We start from the raw sequence: 20,476 nt of genomic DNA, 5'->3' as shown, positions 1-20,476 counted from the left end.
TGAGAGTGGCAATGCAGAAAGAGGAAAGAGCTGGGTCCTTGTGCAGCTGTTGTGTACGGCCTACCCCATGACTTCCTGTGGCTTAAGATAAATCAGTTCCTATCTGTATAACTGTTAGTTGGCTTGTTAGTGTTTGCAGCCGAACCCAATCCTAAATCATACCAAACTCTAAAAGATACTTAAAACTTCTTTTCATCAAAAAAGAGAAAAAAAAATGCCACAAACAAAATTTAAAAAGCAAAATGACAAACTCAGGAAAATGTTTACAGTAAGTTTGACAGAGGGATGATATCCTCAATATAATATCCAAGCCCTTTACAAATTTAGAAAAATGTAAGCCCATTGAAAAATAGAGTATGGACAGCTTACAAAAGAAGAAATGCAAATTTTAAATCTGAAGCCCCACCCATAATCAATGGAATGCACAGAAAACAAGTCAATCTTTTTACCTATGAAGTTGGCAAAGGTTTTCTGTTGTTTTAAATTCAGAACTGGCAAATCTGTGTAATATTTCTAAGAAAGCAATTTGACTGTAATAAGTCCATCCTTTTGACCCAGTAATTCTATTCCTAGGAATCTGTCCTAATGAAACAGCCAGAGTTTCAGCTGAGCTTTATGTGAGAGGATGTTCTCACAGGATTATTTATAAAAGTGAAAAACTGGAATCATGCCAAATGCTCGATTATATGAAATTGATTTCATAAATTTGGGGATGTTTTACAGCCATATGGTAATCTTGGTTTTAATTGTGCTAAGGGACAAGCACTAGCAGCCAAGCATTCGGGTTTTGGAGTCACAGACAGATTGGGGTTCAGGTCCCTGCTCACCACTTACAACCAAGCCCATCAGCAAATGATGTAACATCTGGAGGCCATTTCCTCATCTGTAAAAGAATAAAAGCTGCCTAAAAATGAAATGAGATAACGTACGTAAAATAGTTAGTCTGGGCCTGGCCATACAATGTTTCCAAAAGAGAGGCTCTTATTATTGAATGAGATGAAAAACGCTACATGGGAAATTAGACTCAAAGCTCCAGCCCAATGCCAATTTTGTAAAAGAAAAAGCATGAATATATGCATTTTTGAAAAACTGGGTGGAAATACACCAGATTGTTAAAGATGGTTACGTCTGGATGGTTTTTTTTTTTATTTTCTTCTTTAATTTTCAAATATTCTACAATGAGTATGCATAATTTTTATAGTCAGGGAAATTTTTCACTTTTGAAAAACCAAATTTAAAGTCAAGCCCCGAAGTCCTTAATTTCTCTTAACAACATATCGTGCTTTTTGTGTGGGTGCCACTTAAGCCTTTTGAAATCCACCTCATGACAGATTAATAATATCTCTCACTACGGCATATATTAAGACAGAAACTATTTAATCTCTGTTTTACAGATGAGGAACAGAGAGGTAAGTCCCTTGCCCAAGGTCACACAGCTGGTAAATTGTAGATCAAATTAAAACAGTCTAACCACTGTGGCAAGCTGCCTCTTAGACTACTTGGCACCTCCCATGACTCATCCCTGGTGCCCACTCCCCACCTGGCCCCACATACCAAGGTGCGTGTTGGTCACAAAGTTCCCCAGCCCTGACAGGTCATGAGCCCCGTCTTCTCTGCTGACAGGGCCATCGTTCCACATGAGGTCGAAGCCTCCCACTCGCTTCTCCCTTCCCGTGAGTCTGGACAGGCAGGAGACAAAAAGGGTTAATGAAGGTGCACCTGGTAGGGCCCTAAGACTCAAGCCAGGTCCCTGACTGTTCCCTGCACCCGACTGGTGCCCACCCTGTCAAAGTATCTTCTTTTGTCCATCCATTCACTGGTCGTTTCCCAGGCGCCCACACAGGCCTCAGACGGGTCATCCCCCATTTGTCCCCAGGCTTACACACTTGCCCCCAGTAACATGCACCTATTCATGCTTTCTGGTTTAAAGAAGTCTGCTGTTCTTCCCAGACCACAGACTCCATGAAGTCAGGGACTAGGCCTGTCATGTCCTTTATTGTGTCCCCAGTGTGTGGCACAAGGCCTAGCACATAGTAGGGGCTCAAATGTTTGTTGAATGAATAAGTGATGATGGATATAGTGGGCACCTGAGGTTCTGCCTGCTGAGCATACATTTCACCATTTTTTAGCCTGTGGGTACCTGGGTTTTTCTTTGGAAAACCATGCCTCCCTCTCTCACTCTCATGGCTCAGGTGGGGTTAACCCCACCCCCCTGGGAGGTGGGCACAATACCTAGGTCAATCAGAGTCACAGTGATTGGTTCCGGTATGGGCATGCGACTCAATCCCCACCAATGAGCAATGAGAGTCAGCCCTCAAACTTTTGCCAGAATAATTGGGGAAAAGTTAATACGGAGGAAAGAGATGAGAGAGAGGGAAGTGAGAACAGACAAACCAGCCAACACTGCCTGAGCCATTCCTGAAGTCAAACCCTGGATCTTTCTATTATATACACATCATTACATCAATAAATAGCCTCTTACTGTGCACTTTCTGTGAGTTACACACTTTATAATAAATTATCTTGGTAAATTAATCTAACAAACCTGAGAGGTAGATAGATATGAAATCTCCCATTTTACAGATGAGAAAACTGAGGCTCAGAGAGGTGAAGTGAGTGGTTCAGGGTCACACAGTCAGGAGATATTGAGGAAATCCTGCTGGACCAAATCTCAGAAAGCTGTAGTTGGCCTGCTCTGCTGGGACAGGGCTGAGTCCCTGGGCCAGGATCTGACCCTGTGTGGACATTGCAGTTTCTCCATCTGTAGAATGCTGGGGCGGGGTGGACAGAGCCATCTCTGAGGGCCTCTCAAGTCCCAAGGTTCTGAGTTCTCTATCCTCGGTGGGAACCCCGATGGTCAGGTACAGGGATGCATGAGCAAGGTTGCTCTCCCTCACCTGGCCTCCATGTCCACGATGTGCAAGGTGTCTTCCAGGAGGCAGGTCTTGAGCTCATAGTCCTCCTGGCTGCTGGCTGTCAGTGATGGGGATGCATTGACCTCCAGGAGCCACCTGCGGAGGGAAGGGAGTAGAGAATCTTAAGTGTACCTGGTCCCTGAGGCCCCTGGAATTTCACTGAGAGGCTAGATAGGGTGCCTGGGTCTCACCCTCAATTCAACCAGGGCTGCTCTTTCCACATTTCCATTTGAAGAAAGGGTTCAGGGGCTAAAACTTTCTTTTTTTAATTAAATTTATTTATTTAATTTTGGCTGCATTGGGTCTTCGTTGCTGTGCGCAGGCTTTCTCTAGTTGCAGCGAGCGGGAGCTACTCTTCATTGCGGTGCGCAGGCTTCTCATTGCGGTGGCCTCTCTTGTTGCGGAGCACGGGCTCTAGGCGCGTGGGTTTCAGTAGTTGTGGCACGCGGGCTCAGTAGTTGTGGCTCGCGGGCTCTAGAGCGCAGGCCCAGTAGTTGTGGTGCACAGGCTTAGCTGCTCCGCGGCATGTGGGATCTTCCCGTACCAGGGCTCAAACCCGTGTCCCCTGCATTGGCAGGCGGATTCTTAACCAGTGCACCACCAGGGACGCACAAAACTTTTGAAAACAACTGTCACAAACTTGGGCAGTTCCCACAGGGTCCAGGTGGTGACTTATAGGAAGCAAGTTGGTGGGGGTAAGAATGATTTTGCTGCCCTCATGCTTGTTATCGCTTTTCCTTCTTTCAAAAGAGCTGTGAGTACAAGAAAAACTCCTTTCCTAGTGAAACTTTGCCCATAAATGGCCTGACACGTCAGGGGGTGGGGAGTAGCAGGGAGGGGTAGGGACTGTGGTGAGCCGGAAAGAGCATTCCATGTCTAAAGGGGTGGCTATGGAGGCTCTAGGAGAGCGTTGCCCTGTGAGAATGTGAACCCAGAATTGCAAGATCCTCTGACTTTCCCAGAAAAGCCAAAAAATCCAGATTTTTGTGTAAACATCTTCCAGTTATTGGAGACTGTCAATGAAAATCAACCAAATGCAAAAACATCGGGAAGGCCAAACTCAAAGTGTCTGCAGGCCAGAAGCAGCTCAAGGGCCGCCAGCCTGCAACCGCTTGTTTTGTGCAACCCTGTCATTTTACAGACAGGAATCTGGGGCACAGAGAGGGCAGGGCTCACCCAGCAGGTCAGTGGGAGGCTAGGGCCCCCTTTCCACTATTTTCTGCCTCCTGCCAAGCTTGTTTCCCCTTTCAGTGTCCACTTTAATGCCCATAGCACATCTTGCAACCCCGGGGTCAAGGGAGAGAGACCCGCTGGTGCCCGGCCCCTGTTTCTCTTGAACTTGGGCCCGACTTAGGTCTTGCTCTAGGGCTCCTACTCCTAGCTCAGAAAGCCCCTCAACAGCTATACAGTGACCCTGGGGAGGGGGTTGGGTCCAGGAACCTCAGTGCTGTGGGAGCAGCTCAGCCCAGGAACATGGACCCTGGGCCTGGCTCAGCCCTTGACTTACTGCATGACCTCAAGCTGCCTCAACAACCCCACTGGGCTTCTGTGCCCTGTTGTATCATGTAAGGGCCATCACTGTGTTCCCTGATAGTTCAGGTTTGTTCTACTCATCAGCTCAACCTCCTCGTGGGCCCTGGGAGGGCACAAAATTCTTGGCAGGGATCGACATGGTAACAGTACTTCCTTACATGGCACTTTGCATCCTCAAAGCACCAGGGCTAACAGAGGGGAAGCTTCTTGCCTGATAGGAGGGGAGGATCGCTGACTCAGCAGATGCTCAGCAAAGGCCTCAGTGCCAGGCATGGGGCTCAGTACCTCACTTCTTCCTCATAACGATCTTACAGACAGAGTGACCGTTTTATTTTATTTTTTAATATTTTTTGGCCGCACCGCGCGGCATGCAGGATCTTAGCTCCCCGACCAGAGAGCGAACCCGTGCCCCCTGCAGTGGAAGTGCAGAGTCTTAACCGCTGGACCGCCAGGGAAGTCCCACAGTGACCATTTTATAGACAGGCAAGCTGAGGCACAGAAAAGGAAAGTGTGCCCCACTGGGAAGTGGCAGAGCTGAGCTCAAACCCGGGCAGTCTGGGTGCAGAGTGTGTAAAACATCCCTCCAGGCTCTCCGGGCCGCGAGCCCATCCACTTACGGCTTGAGGTCCTGGTCTATGAGGATGTCATAGCCATACAGCTCGAAGCAGTGCTTGTCGCTGATGATCACCTTCTGCACGCTCTGCAGGCTTCTGATGAAGATGTTGTCCATGTCACTGAAGAGCGTCTCCACTGCCGTGGGCCCATGCTTGGATGCCAGATACTGCCGGAAGCGCTGCAGCATCCACTTGCAGCCCTGGGACCCCGCCACCGGGTTGGGAGAGGGAGCCTCGGTCAACCCGGACCTGGCCCATCCAGACCATCATTTACCATCAGCACAGCCCCTAGGCTTGGACGAGAGGGGCCCAGCCCTGAGTCCTGTGATTAGGAGAGCCCCAAGTGTGTCCCTCCTTGAGGGGCGAAGATTCTACATGCCCAAGAGCCTGTGCCTCTCTTTCTAGAGCACAGCCTGCTATCCACCACCCCAGAAGTCCCTGACCAAATGCCCTGCACCAGTTTCCTCCCTGGGCCTGCCCTTATGCAGACAGACTGCCCTGACCATGTGTGCAGCCCAAGGCCCAGGGAGTCACCAACAGCTTGCTGTTTTGTGTGTGTGTGTGTGTGTGTGTGTGTGTGTGTGTGTGTGTGTTTGAAGGAAGCCCCCTCGGGGTGATGGGGAGCTGGGGACAATGTCTTCCTGGGCTCTTCTGTTCTGGCTTTTAACTCTGAGAAGTCTGAGTGTTCTAAATATGAACGTGGCCTTGCAGGTTATCAGATAGACAGATGATAGATGATAGATGATAGATGATAGATAGATAGATAGATGATAGGAGTATATCTGTCAAGGCAGGAGGATACAACACATTTTTTTAAACAGTGTGTTCGTTTGATTTGTAACTTTTAAATATTTAGACACATGATGTGTGGGCCTCCATTTGTACTCTTGCCCTGGGCCCTGCAAACGGGAAGGTGATCTGAACTCTCCTGGGCTCCTTGGCATCCCTCCTCCTCCCCCCAGCCCAGTCCCAGAGGCCATACCTGGAGGGCAGAAGCCCAGGTTCCTCACCTTCTTTGGGTGGTAGTCGGGAGACGTCTTTTGCACGGCGACATTGGTGAGGTGAACATCTGCCAGAGATTACTGGTCAAGGGCCAGTGCGGACAAGAAGGCGCTGAGCCCTGTGCCATGTAGCCCCCAGGGACCGAACTGAGACCCTTGCTTGGGAAGTGATGGGGGAAGGCCACCAAACAGCCCAGAGGTCACGTGCGGGGGCTTCGGAGTCAGATGGGCTCGCACCCCTGAGCAAGTCACTTAACCTCTCTGAGCCTGTTTCCCCACCTATTAAATGGGGGCGTGTAGTAGTATACTGACCTCACAGGGTTATCTGAAAAATCAGATAAGATGCTGTGTAGAAGCACCTCTTACAGTGCCTGGCGTGGCTGATATTAGATTAGGATTGTTCCACTCAACAGGAGAGAACACTTTCTAACATGTAGAAAGACCAAGCACAGAACAGCCATCTCAGGACATTCTGAGCTCTCTGTCACTAGAGGGGCTCAGCCTGGGTGACCACTGCAGGAATACCAGAGAAGTGACCCAGCATTGGGATGGGGTCAAGTTGGCCGCCTTTGAAGTCCCAGCCCTGAGAGTCTGCTTTCGGTATCATTACCATCGTCACCACCAGTAACATCGGCAACACTTTGAAGCTTACAGAGCATGTTCACACACTTCAGCTCATGTATTCCCCAAATCATTCCCATATCACAGAAGAGAGCTTCGAGGTTCAGAGAGGATGACAGCCACTCAGAATACCCCTTCTCAACATCCTCCTCCACATAACTAAGTAAGATGGATCCCCAAAACCTTGTGTAGTGACAAGACATAACTTTCACTTGGACTTGTTGGTGAGACAGGCTGAGACCTTTTGCTGCAGTGCTTGCACCTGGATACACAGAAACTATAAGGGACTAAAAATAACTGCATGCATGCGCAGTTGGGGCAAGTTATGGACAACAAGATACAAAGAGACCAAAAAGCCCAACTGCCACTTCTGAAGAGCCGGGAGCAAAAGCAGAGGGTCGGGAGCAAAAGCAGGGTATTGCACATGCCCCCTACACACCACCACCACCAAAGCGTTGGGCAAACCACCTAAGCCACCCTTCTGGCCCGACCCCTGGACACACCCCTACCCTCATCCCATATAAGGAACAAGCTCCCCCCACCTTGGTGAGTAAGGGAACTTGTTACTTGTTCTTGCCCCCCACTGCCACAGCAGGGGCCCCAATAAAGCCTTGGCTGAATTTCTTCTCTGGCCTCTGATCAATTTCTATTGATTGAGGAGGCCAAGAACCCTGGTTGGTAACATTGGGACATTTCACAGATGCGGAGGTAGAGGCTCTAGGTCACTGACCCAAGTCTAATTCCCCTAACACGTATGTTTCTCCATGTTTGTGGCATATTGGACAGGACTTCAGCCTCTCCAGAGAAGGTGGGTATTCTCTGTAGCACCATTTTCCTAGAATATCTTCTTTAGGGCTTTTCAAAGACCTTTTTTTTTTCACATTTGTCTGAGAGATTTTCTGCCTTAATTTCAAAAGAATAAGCACATAACAAACCACTAAAAGGAAGAGAGCCCTTACATTTTTGGTCAATTGATTTTCGAAAAGGGTGCCAAGACAACTAAGTGGTGGGAAGCAAAGTATTTCCAACAAATGGGGTGGGGATGCCTGAATATCCATGTGTGAAAGAATAAAGTTAGACCCCTTTCTCATACCATAGACAAAAATTAACTCCAAATGGACCACAGACCTAAATATAAGAGCAAAAACTATAAAGCTCTTAGAATAACATTTAGGAATAAGTCATTGCAACCTTGGGTTAGGCAGAGCTTCTTAGCTGTGGCAACAAAAATACAGGTGAAATACATGCAGAAAAAACTTTTGACACAATTCAACATTGATTTATGATTAAAAAATTCTCCAGAAAGTGGGCATAGAGGGAACCTACTTCAACATAATAAAAGCCATATATGACAAACCCACAGCCAACATCATTCTCAATGGTGAAAAACTGAAAGCATTTCCTCTAAGATCAGGAAAAAGACTCTCACCACTATTATTCAACATCATTTTGGAAGTTTTAGCCACAGCAATCAGAGAAGAAAAAGAAATAAAAGGAATCCAAATTGGAAAAGAAGAAGTAAAACTGTCACTGTTTGCAGATGACATGATACTATACATAGAAAATCCTAAAGATGCCACCAGAAAACTACTAGAGCTAATCAATGAATTTGGTAAAGTAGCAGGATACAAAATTAATGCATAGAAATCTCTTGCATTCCTATACACTAAAAATGAAAACTCAGAAAGAGAAATTAAGGAAATACTCCCATTTACCATTGCAACAAAAAGAATAAAATACCTAAGAATAAACCTACCTAAGGAGGCAAAAGACCTGAATGCAGAAAACTATAAGATACTGATGAAAGGAATGAAAGATGATACAAACAGATAGAGAGATATACCATGTTCTTGGATTGGAAGAATCAACATTGTGAAAATGACTATACTACCCAAAGCAATCCCTATCAAATTACCAATGGCATTTTTCACGGAACTAGAACAAGAAATTTTACAATTTGTATGGAAACACAAAAGACCATGAATAGCCAAAACAATCTTGAGAACGAAAAACGGAGCTGGAGGAATCAGGCTCCCTGACTTCAGACTATACTACAAAGCTACAGTAATCAAGACAATATGGTACTGGCGCAAAAACAGAAATATAGATCAATGGAACAGGATAGAAAGCCCAGAGATAAACCCATGCACCTATGGTCACCTTATCTTTGACAAGGAGGCAAGAATATACAATGGAGAAAAGACAGCCTCTTCAGTAAGTGGTGCTGGGAAAACTGGACAGTTACATGTAAAAGAATGAAATTAGAACACTTCCTAACACCATACAAAAAAATAAATTGAAAATGGATTAAACTTACCTAAATGTAAGACCAGACACTACAAAACTCTTAGAGGAAAACATAGGCAGAACACTCTATGACATAAATCACAGCAAGATCCTTTTTGACCCACCTCCTAGAGTAATGGAAATAAAAACAAAAATAGGGCTTCCCTGGTGGCGCAGTGGTTGAGAGTCCGCCTGCCGATGCAGGGGACACGGGTTCGTGCCCTGGTCCGGGAAGATCCCACATGCCGCGGAGCGGCTAGGCCCGTGAGCCATGGCTGCTGAGCCTGCACGTCTGGAGCCTGTGCTCCGCAAAGGGAGAGGTCACAACAGTGAGAGGCCCGTGTACCGCAAAAACAAAACAAAAACAAAAATAAACAAATGGGACCTAATGACACTTAAAAGCTTTTGCACAGCAAAGGAAACCATAAACAAGACAGAAAGACAACCCTCAGAATGGGAGAAAATATTTGCAACCGAAGCAACTGACAAAGGATTAATCTCCAAAATATACAAGCAGCTCATGCAGCTCAATATCAAAAAAACAAACAACCCAATCCAAAAATGGGCAGAAGACCTAAATAGACATTTCGCCAAAGAAGACATACAGATGGCCAACAAACACATGAAAAGACTCAACATCACTAATCATTAGAGAAATGCAAATCAAAACCACGATGAGGTATCACCTCACACCTGTCAGAATGGCCATCATCAAAAAATCTACAAACAATAAATGCTGGAGAGGGTGTAGGGAACCCTCCTGCACTGTTGATGGGAATGTAAACCGATACAGCCACTATGAAGAACAGTATGGAGGTTCCTTAAAAAACTAGAAACAGAACTACCATATGACCCAGCAATCCTACTACTGGGCATATACCCTGAGAAAAACCATAAGTCAAAAAGATACATGTACCACAATATTCATTGCAGCACTATGTATACAATAGCTGGGACATGGAAGCAACCTAAGTGTCCATCGACAGATGAATGGTTAAAGAAGATGTGGCACATATATACAAGGGAATATTACTCAGCCATAAAAAGGAACGAAATTGAGTTATTTGTAGTGAGGTGGATGTACCTAGAGTCTGTCATAGAGTGAAGTAAGTCAGAAAGAGAAAAACGAATACCGTATGCTAATGCACATATATGGAATCTAAAAAATACAGTACTGATGAACCTAGTGGCAGTGCAGGAATAAAGATGCAGATGTAGAGAATGGACTTGAGGACACGGGGGGAGAAGGGGAAGCTGGGATGAAGTGAGCCAGTAACATTGACAAATATACACTACTAAATGCAAAATGGATGGCTAGTGGGAAGCTGCTGCATAGCACAGGGAGATCAGCTCGATACTTTGTGACAACCTAGAGGGGTGGGGTAGGGAGAGTGGGAGGGAGGCTCAAGAGGGAGGGGATATGGGGATATAAGTATACATATAGCTGATTCACTTTGTTGTACAGCAGAAACTAACACAGCATTGTAAAGCAATTATACTCCAATAAAGATGTAAAAAAAATTATATTGAGATTAAAAAAAAGCACAGGTGGCAATAAAAAAGTAGATAAATTGGACTTCATCAAAATTAGAAACTTTTGTGTTTCAAAGGACTTTATGAAGAAAATGAAAAGGCAGTGCGCAGAGGATTTTTAGGGCAGTGAAATCACTCTGTATGATACAATATGATGGATACATATCATTATATGTTTGTCCAAACCCATAGAATGTACAACCTTAATGTAAACTATGGACTTTGGGTGATTATGATGTGTCAACATAGGTTCATCAATTGTAGCAAATGTACCACTCTGGTGAGTGGTGTTGATAGTGGGGGAGGCTATGCACACATGGGGGAAGGGGGTATATGGGAAATCTCTGTACCCTCCTCTCAATTTTGCTATGAACCTAAAACTGCTCTAAAAAATAGTCCTTAAAAAAAAGGACAACCAGGGACTTCCCTGGCAGTCCAGTGGTTAAGAATCTGCCTTCCAATGCAGGTGATGCAGGTTCGATTCCTGGTTGGGCAACTAAGCCTGCACGCCACAACTAGAGAGAAGCCTGCGCACTGCAACGAAGAGCCCGCGCTGCAACAAAAAGATTCTGTGTGCCTGCAACCAAGACCCGACCCAAAAATAAATAAACATTTAAAAAAGAGAAAACAAACAATGGAACAATATATATTAAAAAATATAAAGGACAACCCACAGAATGGAAGAAAATATTTGTAAATCGTGTATCTGATAAGGGAGCAGTATTAAAAATACATTTAGAAACTTACAGCTCAACAATAAAAAAGACTACCTAATGAGAAAATGGGCAAAGACTTTGAGTAGAAATTTCTCCACAGATTTACAAATGGCCAGGAAGCACACAAAAAGATGCTTAACATCATTAGTCATCAAGGAAATGCAAATCAAAACCACTTCACATCCACTAGTGTGGCGATAATAAAAAAGGACAGATAATAACAAATGTTGGCAAGGATGTGGAGCAACTGGAACTCTCCTACCATGCTGGTGGGAATGTAAAATGGTGCAGTGCTTTGGAAAATAGTTTAGTGGTTCTTCAAAAGGTTAAACATAAAATTACCATGTGACCAGCAACACCACTCCTAGTATATACCCAAGAGAAATAAAAACATATGTCCACACAAAAACTTGTACACAAATGTCCATAGCAGCATTATTCATAATAGCTCAAAAGTAGAAACAACCCAAATGTCCATCAACTAATGAATGGGTAAATAAAATGTGCTATATCTATACAATGGAACATTGCTTAGCAATAAAAAAGGAATGAAGTACTGATACAGGTTATGACATGGGTAAACTTTGAAAACATTATGCTTAATAAAAGAAGATACAAAAGACCACATATTATATGAATCCATTTATATGAAATGTCCAGAATAAGCAACATATAGAGTAAAAAGTGGTTGCATAGGGCTGGGAAGTGGGGTCGGAAGGAAATGGGAAACAACAGCTGATGAATATGGAGTTTCTTTTGGGGGATCGTGAAAATGTTCTAAAACTGAATGTGGTGATGGTTGTGTGAAGATGATAAGAACCCAATGAGTTGGGCTTCCCTGGTGGCACAGTGGTTAAGAATCCGCCTGCCAATGCAGGGGACACGGGTTTGAGCCCTGGTCCAGAGGATCCCACATTCCGCAGGGCAAGCCCATGTGCCACAACTACTAAGCCTATGTTCTAGAGCCCAGGAACCACACTACTGAGCCCATGTGCCACAACTACTGAAGCCCACGCACATAGAGCCCATGCTCTGAAACAAGAGAAGCCACCAAAATGAGAAGTCTGCACACCGCAACGACCCCACTCGCCACAACTAGAGAAAGCCCGTGTGCAGCAATGAAGACCCGACACAACCATAAATAAATAAATAAATTTATTTATTTTTTTTAAAAAAGAACCATTGAGTTGTATGATTTAACTGAGTGAACTGTGTAGTATGTGAATATATCACAATACAACTGTTATTTAAAAAATGGAAAAAGAGGATGTTCAGGCAAAGTGAGTTACTGGCTTTAAGAGGGGAAATTGCTCCCTTGTGTTGGAGGAAACACTCACATTTCTCCGCACACTGCTCCTGCCTGCGGGCAGGAGAAGTCAGGGACTTCCCTAGTTTCCAGGGGGAAGCAGAGGCTAAAAGAGGAGAGTGGGTGACTGGTCAGCTGACCTCAGAGCCTCCCCTCTCCACAGATGGACCTGAAACCAGGTTCCAATGGACCAACAAGCTAAGTGGCAAAAAGTAAGCAAACAAACGGTCCAATTCATAGAGAAGTGGAACTGATTAGCTGTGAGATCTTCAGGGGGAAAAGGATTTTCTTATCTTAGAAATGACAATAGAAATCACAGAGGAAATCAGTGGATATAGTCAACTATGTGAAAAGGAAATTAATCAGATGTCAAGGCAAAACTGAAAGGCAAACATGACTAGAGAAAAGATTTGTAACAAATATGACAGGCTAATGTTTTGTCACGTGAAAATCACGCATAAATTGTTAACAGTAAAATTGTATGACCCTAATAGATAAATAGATAAAGGATATGAAAACATAAAAGAAAAAATATAACTGGTAAAAGACCATCTGGGAAAGTGCCCAAAGTTTCTAGTAATAAAAGATACACAATTTTAAAGGGATGTAAATGGGGGAAAAATGCAAATTGGAAGAGATGCAAATTCTAAGGCAAAAAATCTGCTTCCCCATCAAGTCAGTTACATTTTTTTTTAACCTTTTTATTGGGAAAAAATTTTAAACCCACAGAATACTTGCAAGAATAGTACAATGAATTCCCATATATGCTTCACCTATATATGCCAATTGTTTTGGAAATGTGTTTTTTTTTTGAATAAATTTATTTATTTTTGGCTGTGTGACGTCTTCGTTGCTGCGCACGGGCTTTCTCTAGTTGTAGCGAATGGGGGCTACTCTTCATTGCAGTGCGCGGGCTTATTGTGGTGGCTTCTCTTGTTGTGGAGCACAGGCTCTAGGCACGCGGGCTTAAGTAGTTGCAGTGCACGGGCTTAGTTGCTCTGCAGCATGTGGGATCTTTCAGGACCAGGGCTTGAACCCGTGTCACCTGCACTGGCAGGCAGATTCTTAACCACTGCGCCCCAGGGAAGCCCTGGAAATGTGTTTTTTAATTGATCGTCCCCAGTACTGGGGAGCTGGAATGAAATGTCAGTGGGAGGGTAAAAATATGAGGAAATCTTCTGGGAAACAATCTGGCCGATGCCCTTGACCCAGTATTTATACCCCTGTGGCATCATACAAAGGAAAAAATTTTAATATAGTAAAAGATTTATGAAAAAAATATGTTTCTTTGCAGCATTGTTTGTCATAACAGGAAGAAATTGACTACTTCCCAAATGCCTGCAGCAAGTAGGATTAGTAAACCAGTAAAACCGGTAAAACCAGTATTCAGTGGAATACTTTGTAACTAATAAAAAATGTCTATAAGGAAAATACTTAAATAATGTTCAGTGAAAAAAAGGTTATACTTATACAGCGTGATCACTCATATATAAAAGGCCAAACAACAACAAAAAAACCTGGGAGGAAAGACATCAAAAAGGTAAGTAGTTATTTCTAGAAAGTGTGACTAGAAAAGGTTTCTTTTCCTCCCTCCCCCCTTTTTGTACATTTCTGTATTTTCTGATTTGTCTTTAAAGAGCTATACTTTTATTATGAAGGCTATATCCTTTAAATGTTTTATTCTCTTTACTATTAAAGTAATTCATAGCAGTTATAAAGAACAGTTCATAATATAGAGAAATGTGTAAAGTTGACAGTAAACGTTTCCTGACCTGATTCTAATCCTCTGAATTTTTCAAAGTTAATAGATTCATGAGTATCCTTTCATACTTTCTTCTAAACAGAAACGTACTTCCCTAAAAGCAAAAATGGGATTGTAAACGCATCCCAGTTCTACACCGCACATGTTTCCACCTCATGGTCTGTGATAGACACGTTGGGTTTTTGTTTGTTTGTTTTTCTTGGCAGAGCTTTGCAGCTTGTGGGATCTTAGTGTTCCCAAACAGGGATGGAACCCGGGCCCTCAGCAGTGAAAGCGCAGAATCCTAACCACTGGACGGCTAGGGAATTCCTGTAGGTATTTTTCCATGACATTTCAATCACCTCATTGTATTCAACAGCTACACAGGATCCTGGAAATGCTTTATCATTCATTTCACCGTCCCTCTAGGGTGGGTTAAGCTGTTTCTGCTTGTTTACTACTACAGTGTTGAGGTGAATATTTTTATATTTTGGGTGTGTGTATATGCATATATGTATTTGAATAATTGTGTGTAAACTATATATGTTATATATATTTATTTAAAGTCAGGTTAATAATATTATATATTATTATTTTGTGATCCCAAGTTGCTTTATTATTTTAAAAGTTACTGTGTTTCTAAAGCAAATATGGCAAAATATTAATATCTGCTAAATCTGGATGGTAGATGCATAGACTTCTGTTACAGCCTTTCCTGCAGTTTTCATAGAATTGAAATATTTCAGTATTTAAAAATTAAGAACAATTAAAAGAAGGGATGGAAAATTACGTGTATTCACTCACTGTGAAAACAGCAAAGGCTCATTAAACAGAAACTAGCCCTGGGAGAGGCCTCAGTTTAATAAGGCCCCATGATGTCTGGAGATAAGCAAACACTTTTAAATGGGGGTCGGGAGACCACTAACGCGTACTGAGTAGTCATTCTGGGTTAGGCATTGTCTAAGTGCTTTACATGTATCATTTAACTTTAATAAGAAATGAGGTGGCAAAAAATGAAAGTAAAATAAATTTGATGAGTTGCATATGGTAAAGGCTTGTTAGAATCACAAAATAAAACAAACATACTGGAAAGGCTGAAGTTGGCTAAATAGAAAGAAACAAATTGTAGAAAATTCTCAGGAAGGCCTAAGCCCTTCTATCATGTAGGGAATGTATTATCTTGGACAGACACTTAATTGAATAATGAAATTAAGGCACAGTGATGTGAATTGACTAAAAGCATCAGCTGGATTGCCCAGGCCAGAAGCTTGGCAACATCACTTGTCATTTCCACCTCTCCCATATGCAGGTGATCTAGTCGTGCTGATTTATCTCCTAAATATTTCTGATCATACCCCTTTTCCTCTGATGCTCATGTCTGAAAATCTTAAAAACAATCTTTGATGTTTATATTTGAACCAGATAATACATTCACATAGTTCAAAAGTCAAAAGGTATAAAAATGTATATAAGGAGTATCTCCTTCCCACCCCAGTCTCCACCTGCCCATTTCTCCTCCCAAAGGCAAATTCTGTTTCCTGTTTCTTCTACATCCTTCCAGAGATATCTAGGCACAGATAAAAACATATACAGAGATACACTTTTTTTTGTGTGTGTGTGGTACGTGGGCCTCTCACTGTTGTGGCCTCTCCCGTTGCGGAGCACAGGCTCCGGACGCGCAGGCTCAGTGGCCATGGCTCACAGGCCCAGCCGCTCCGCGGCATGTGGGATCTTCCCGGACCGGGGCACGAACCCGCGTCCCCTGCATCGGCAGGCGGACTCTCAACCACTGCGCTACCAGGGAAGCCCCCCATTCGTTTTTAACAGCTGTATAGTACTCCACTGTATAAATGAGTAATTCATTTAGGTATTTTCTTTTTTAAAAAATCTCACAACAAGGCTGTGCAGTGAATAACATTTAACCCCCTCTTTTACTATATTGTTAGAGTACCTGCAGGATAAACTCCAGAAGGGAACTGCTCGGTCAGAGGGTCTGGGCATTTGTCTTTTGATAATTTGCCAGATTGCCTCCTAAGCGGTTGTACCAGTTCACATTCCACCAGCAATGTATGTACTCCCCTAGCCTCGCCAATATAGCGTGTTATCAAATTTTTCATATCTGTCAATTTGATGGGTGAAAAGGACATTGTATTCAAGTGAATGAGTGAGCTGATGACTAGGCATGTAAAAGGATGCAAACATTCTCCAAAGGGACTCAAACACTCCTATCCTATGAGCATGAATCAATGTGAAATGATCACCAAGCAGAGAAGCCTGGGGTGAGTTGCTCTGAGCAGAGCAAGGCTGCTCTCCTCAGATCACTGGAGGATCCCCCATCTCCACAAGATTGTAAGCTCCAGAAGGGAAGTGACCAGGGCTATCTTGTTCACTGCTGTATCTCCTGTGCCCAGACCAGAGCCTGGCACTCAGCCAACATCTGTGGAGTGAATGAGTTATCTCAGGACCAGCCAGGGGACAGGCAGAGCAGGGTATGTGGAGAACACTTAGGGGTGGGGGGTGGGATGCCAGGATACACTGGTCATCAATGCTGTTCAGTGTGAAGCGGGTGTTGGAGAATCGGGCGAAGCCGTCCCGGTACAGCCAGGCTCGCAGCGGCATGTACTGTGGGGGAGGTGGAAATGGAGAGAGAGAAAAGGGAAGGGGAATCAATACCAGCACTTTCACAACTCCTAGCTTTTGCACCTGCTGTTTCCTCCGCCTGGCATGCCCTGCCTTCTCTCCCACATCATCCTTCAAGAATCTGCTCAAACATCAGCCTCCTTTGATTCGATCCCCCTCCTTCCCTGGAGGTAGAAGTAAGGGTAGGGAGATGCAGAAGGGAACAAAATTAATGGGTGTCTTCTCTGCTCCGCCACCACATGTGACACCCACCAGCTCACGGTGTGTCCATATTCCCCACCAGACTGTAAGCTCCAGGAGGACAGGGGCCGAGCCTGTCTTGGACACCCTTATATCCTGTTCCCAGCAGAGAATATTGCACCAGGAAGGTTTAAGTGTTCGTCGAATGCATGGGCGGAGGGAGTATAGCACCTCCTTTGTTAAGAGAGTAGGATGCCTGGATCCAAGTCCCAGCCCTGCCACTCACCGTCTGTGTGAACTCAAGCCAGTCACTCAGTCCCTTTGATCTGTTTCCTTATCTGTAAAATGAGGCCAATAAAAGATCCTACCTCCCTGGTTATTAGGAGGACTGAATGAGATAAAACCTGCTAAATACTGGGCCTGGTTTTCAATACATGCTAGCTGTGGTTACCATGGATGACTGAATGAATAAAGAAGGAAGGCAGAGTGACAACCCAGTTGCTGGGGTCTCTGAGACGGCAAAGCTTGGATCTGTTTACCCACCCCCTGGGCTCTCCCAGGCAGGTTAAACCAGACAGCTCACACGGGTGCCCCCAGAATGGCTTCTGCCCCTGTCCCCCAGTCCAACTGTCCCTTCCCCGCCACTGGAGGAAGGCACCTGTACTGGTCACTCACCGACATCACCAGCACGTAGACACGCAGGTCAAACTTGCGGCCTGTCAGGCAAGGAAAGAATTAATCAGTGTAATGAATATTGAACGTGTACCATGCTAGGTTTGGGGGATACAACAGTTGACAGGCAGATGTGAATCCCAGTGTGCCACAGGAGGTACCGGGTGCCTGCCTAGCCCAGAGGGGGCGGGGCCTTCGCGCAGGAGGAGCTGCCTGAGTAGAGGCCCAGAGGCGACAAAGAGCTTGGTCCAAGGGCAGAGTGGAAGGAGATGTGAGTGAGGTCAGCAGAGGCCAGGTCATGTGCAGTTTTTGGATTTTGTTCCACCAACCATGGGAAGCTACTGAAGGGTGTCCGATCCGTCTGGCAACTGTGTTTGGAGTAGAGCGAAGGGGGCCAGAGCAGTGGGCATCAATGCGGAGGCTGGCGTGTTGCCCTGGAGGGAGAGGACAGTGTCCGGAACTGGGATGGAGGTGGCCAGCAGGTTCAAAAGCTGCATGGGAACTTGATGGAGAACCGGATGTGGGAGGGAAGAGAGGGACGCTCCCAGAACGGTCTCCACCTTCTGGCTCGGGGGTGCGAGGGCTGCGTCCCCAGGGGGAGGCTGGTGGGTGAGCCAGATGGTGGGGGGAGGACAAGGGGTAGATGTTAGTCCTGTTGGATTCGAGTTGCTGAGAGATGCCTGCGAGGGGATGATACAGGCTGCAGGACATCAGGGTCTGGGGTGCAGGGCAAGGTCTCGGCTGCAGACAGAAAGCTGGGAGTTACTGGATCTGGGTGGTGGTTAAAACCACGAGAGAGGATGGGGTCACTGGGAAAGGGAGGGGTGGAGAAGACACCACGGACTGCCCCGGCGGAAGGACATTTCCTGAGGAAGTGAGAGGAGGTAAGTGATGTTGTCCCCTTCGGAGCACTGGCTCCTCTCAGACCAGACCCTCCCAAGACGCCCCTCCTCACATACTGCCTGACGTGTCTGTACTTCACGGCCCCTGTGTGGGAAAAGCAGAGGTGGAGACGGCCTGGGGAAATCTGAGAAGGTTTCATGCGCCATAGCCTGGTTCCGCCTCAGGCCCTTGGCCCTTACATCTCCCCGGGCCTCCAAATCTACCCACGGGTGACTCCTAGCTGTCATTCAGGGTTCAGCTCCCGTCACCTCTGCAGAGAGGCCCTCCCTCACTCTGCACTTGATTTACTTCCTAACACTCACCGCTGTGTGGAACTATCTTACTTCTTTGTTTCTGGTTTATTGCTGTCTGCTCATTGGAGTGTAAGCTCCAAGAGAACAGGGTGGGCAGCCAGCACCCTGGACGATGGTTGGCACTGACTAGGCACTTTGTAAATATTTGTTGGATAAACGCATGAAGGAGCTGGTTCTTGAAGAATGAAGAGGATTTTAGCGAACCAGGAAGGGAGAGGGAAGGGCATGCCAGGCAGGGGGAACCTTAGGGGCAACGGCTGGGAGGTGGGAGCATGCAGGGTGGGATTCTGTCTTTGCATCCCATCATGCCTGGTGTGAGGCTGAGCCCACGTTGGGCTGCTAATCAAGGCTTGTTGACTGACTGACCGACCATCCCATGGAAGGGCAGGAGCAGAGACAGCCATCTTACCTCCTATCAGGTAGGGATTTTCGATGTAATGCTGAGCTACATAGTTCTCCACGGGAATATCATCTTTCTGGTCATCAGAACTTCTTGTGGCCTAGTTGTAATAATAATTGTTATTAACATTTTTTTCGCATTTCCTGTATATGAGGCATTGTGATAGGCACTCTACTTGGGGGTATATGATCTGATCCTTAAATCAACCCTGTCGGGAAAGTACTAATGTTATTCCCGTTTTACAGATGAGAAACTGAAGCACAGAGAAGGGGAGTGACTTGCCCATGGTAACACAGCCAACTGGTGGTACAGCTGGGAAGTGGACCCACACAGGCTGGGCCCAGAGCTGGGTATTTAGCCTCTAGATCTGTGCTTCCCAGTAGGGCAGCTACTGGCCACATGTGGCTATGTACATTTATATTTTAATTGATTAAAAGGAAATGATGTTACGTGCTACAATATGGAGGAAACTTAAAGGCATCATGCTAAGTGAAACAAGCCAGACATAAAAGGACAAATATTGTATGATTCCACTTATACGAGGTACCTAGAGGAGTGGAATTCATAGAGACGGAAAGTAGAAGGGTGGTTGCCAGGGGCTGGGGGCAGGGGGCAGGAGGGAATTAGTGTTTAATGGCTACAAGTTTCAGCTGGAGAAGATGAAAAAGTTCTAGAAATGGATGGTGGTGACTGTTGCACAAAACTATGAATGTACTTAATGCCATTGAATTGTACACAAATAGAGTTAAACTGGTAAGTTTTATGTAGTATATTTTACCGCAATAAAAGAGGAAATAAATTAAAAATCCAGTCCTTCAGTCGCACTAGCCTCATTTCCAGTGTTCAGTATATCAACATGGCGCTAGTGGTCAGGGCATTGGAGAGCACAGGTGTGCACCATTCCCACCACTGTAGAAAGTTCCGTTGGTCAGTGCTGCCTGGAGTACCACCCAGGCCTCCAAGGACATTCCTCTCCCTTCTCTACTTGCTAATTCTTTGCAGGCCAGCCCAGCTCAGGAGGATAGCACGCTCCTTTTCACCTCACCATCTGCAAAGCCCTTTCCCACCCACTGTCCCCTTCACAGTAACCTTGTGAGAAAACCGAGGCCCAAAGGCAAATGT

General features: G+C 45.3%; 1 protein-coding gene across 1 annotated transcript in view; it reads right to left on the bottom strand.

Moving 5' to 3' along the window:
• Positions 1-20,476, bottom strand: part of TTLL9 (tubulin tyrosine ligase like 9) — a 43,801-nt gene that overhangs the window by 2,398 nt on the left and 20,927 nt on the right. Inside the window, 7 exon segments of the mRNA XM_073793303.1 lie at positions 1,555-1,679; positions 2,898-3,011; positions 5,066-5,262; positions 6,073-6,131; positions 16,801-16,888; positions 17,762-17,802; positions 19,364-19,453. Coding sequence (XP_073649404.1) covers positions 1,555-1,679; positions 2,898-3,011; positions 5,066-5,262; positions 6,073-6,131; positions 16,801-16,888; positions 17,762-17,802; positions 19,364-19,453 — 714 coding nt within the window.

The sequence above is a fragment of the Tursiops truncatus genome, chromosome 15 (assembly GCF_011762595.2).
Source record: "Tursiops truncatus isolate mTurTru1 chromosome 15, mTurTru1.mat.Y, whole genome shotgun sequence".
Lineage (NCBI taxonomy): Eukaryota > Metazoa > Chordata > Mammalia > Artiodactyla > Delphinidae > Tursiops > Tursiops truncatus.
Note: the sequence above shows the minus strand (reverse complement) of the source record. Positions and strands in the feature narration are given on the sequence as shown.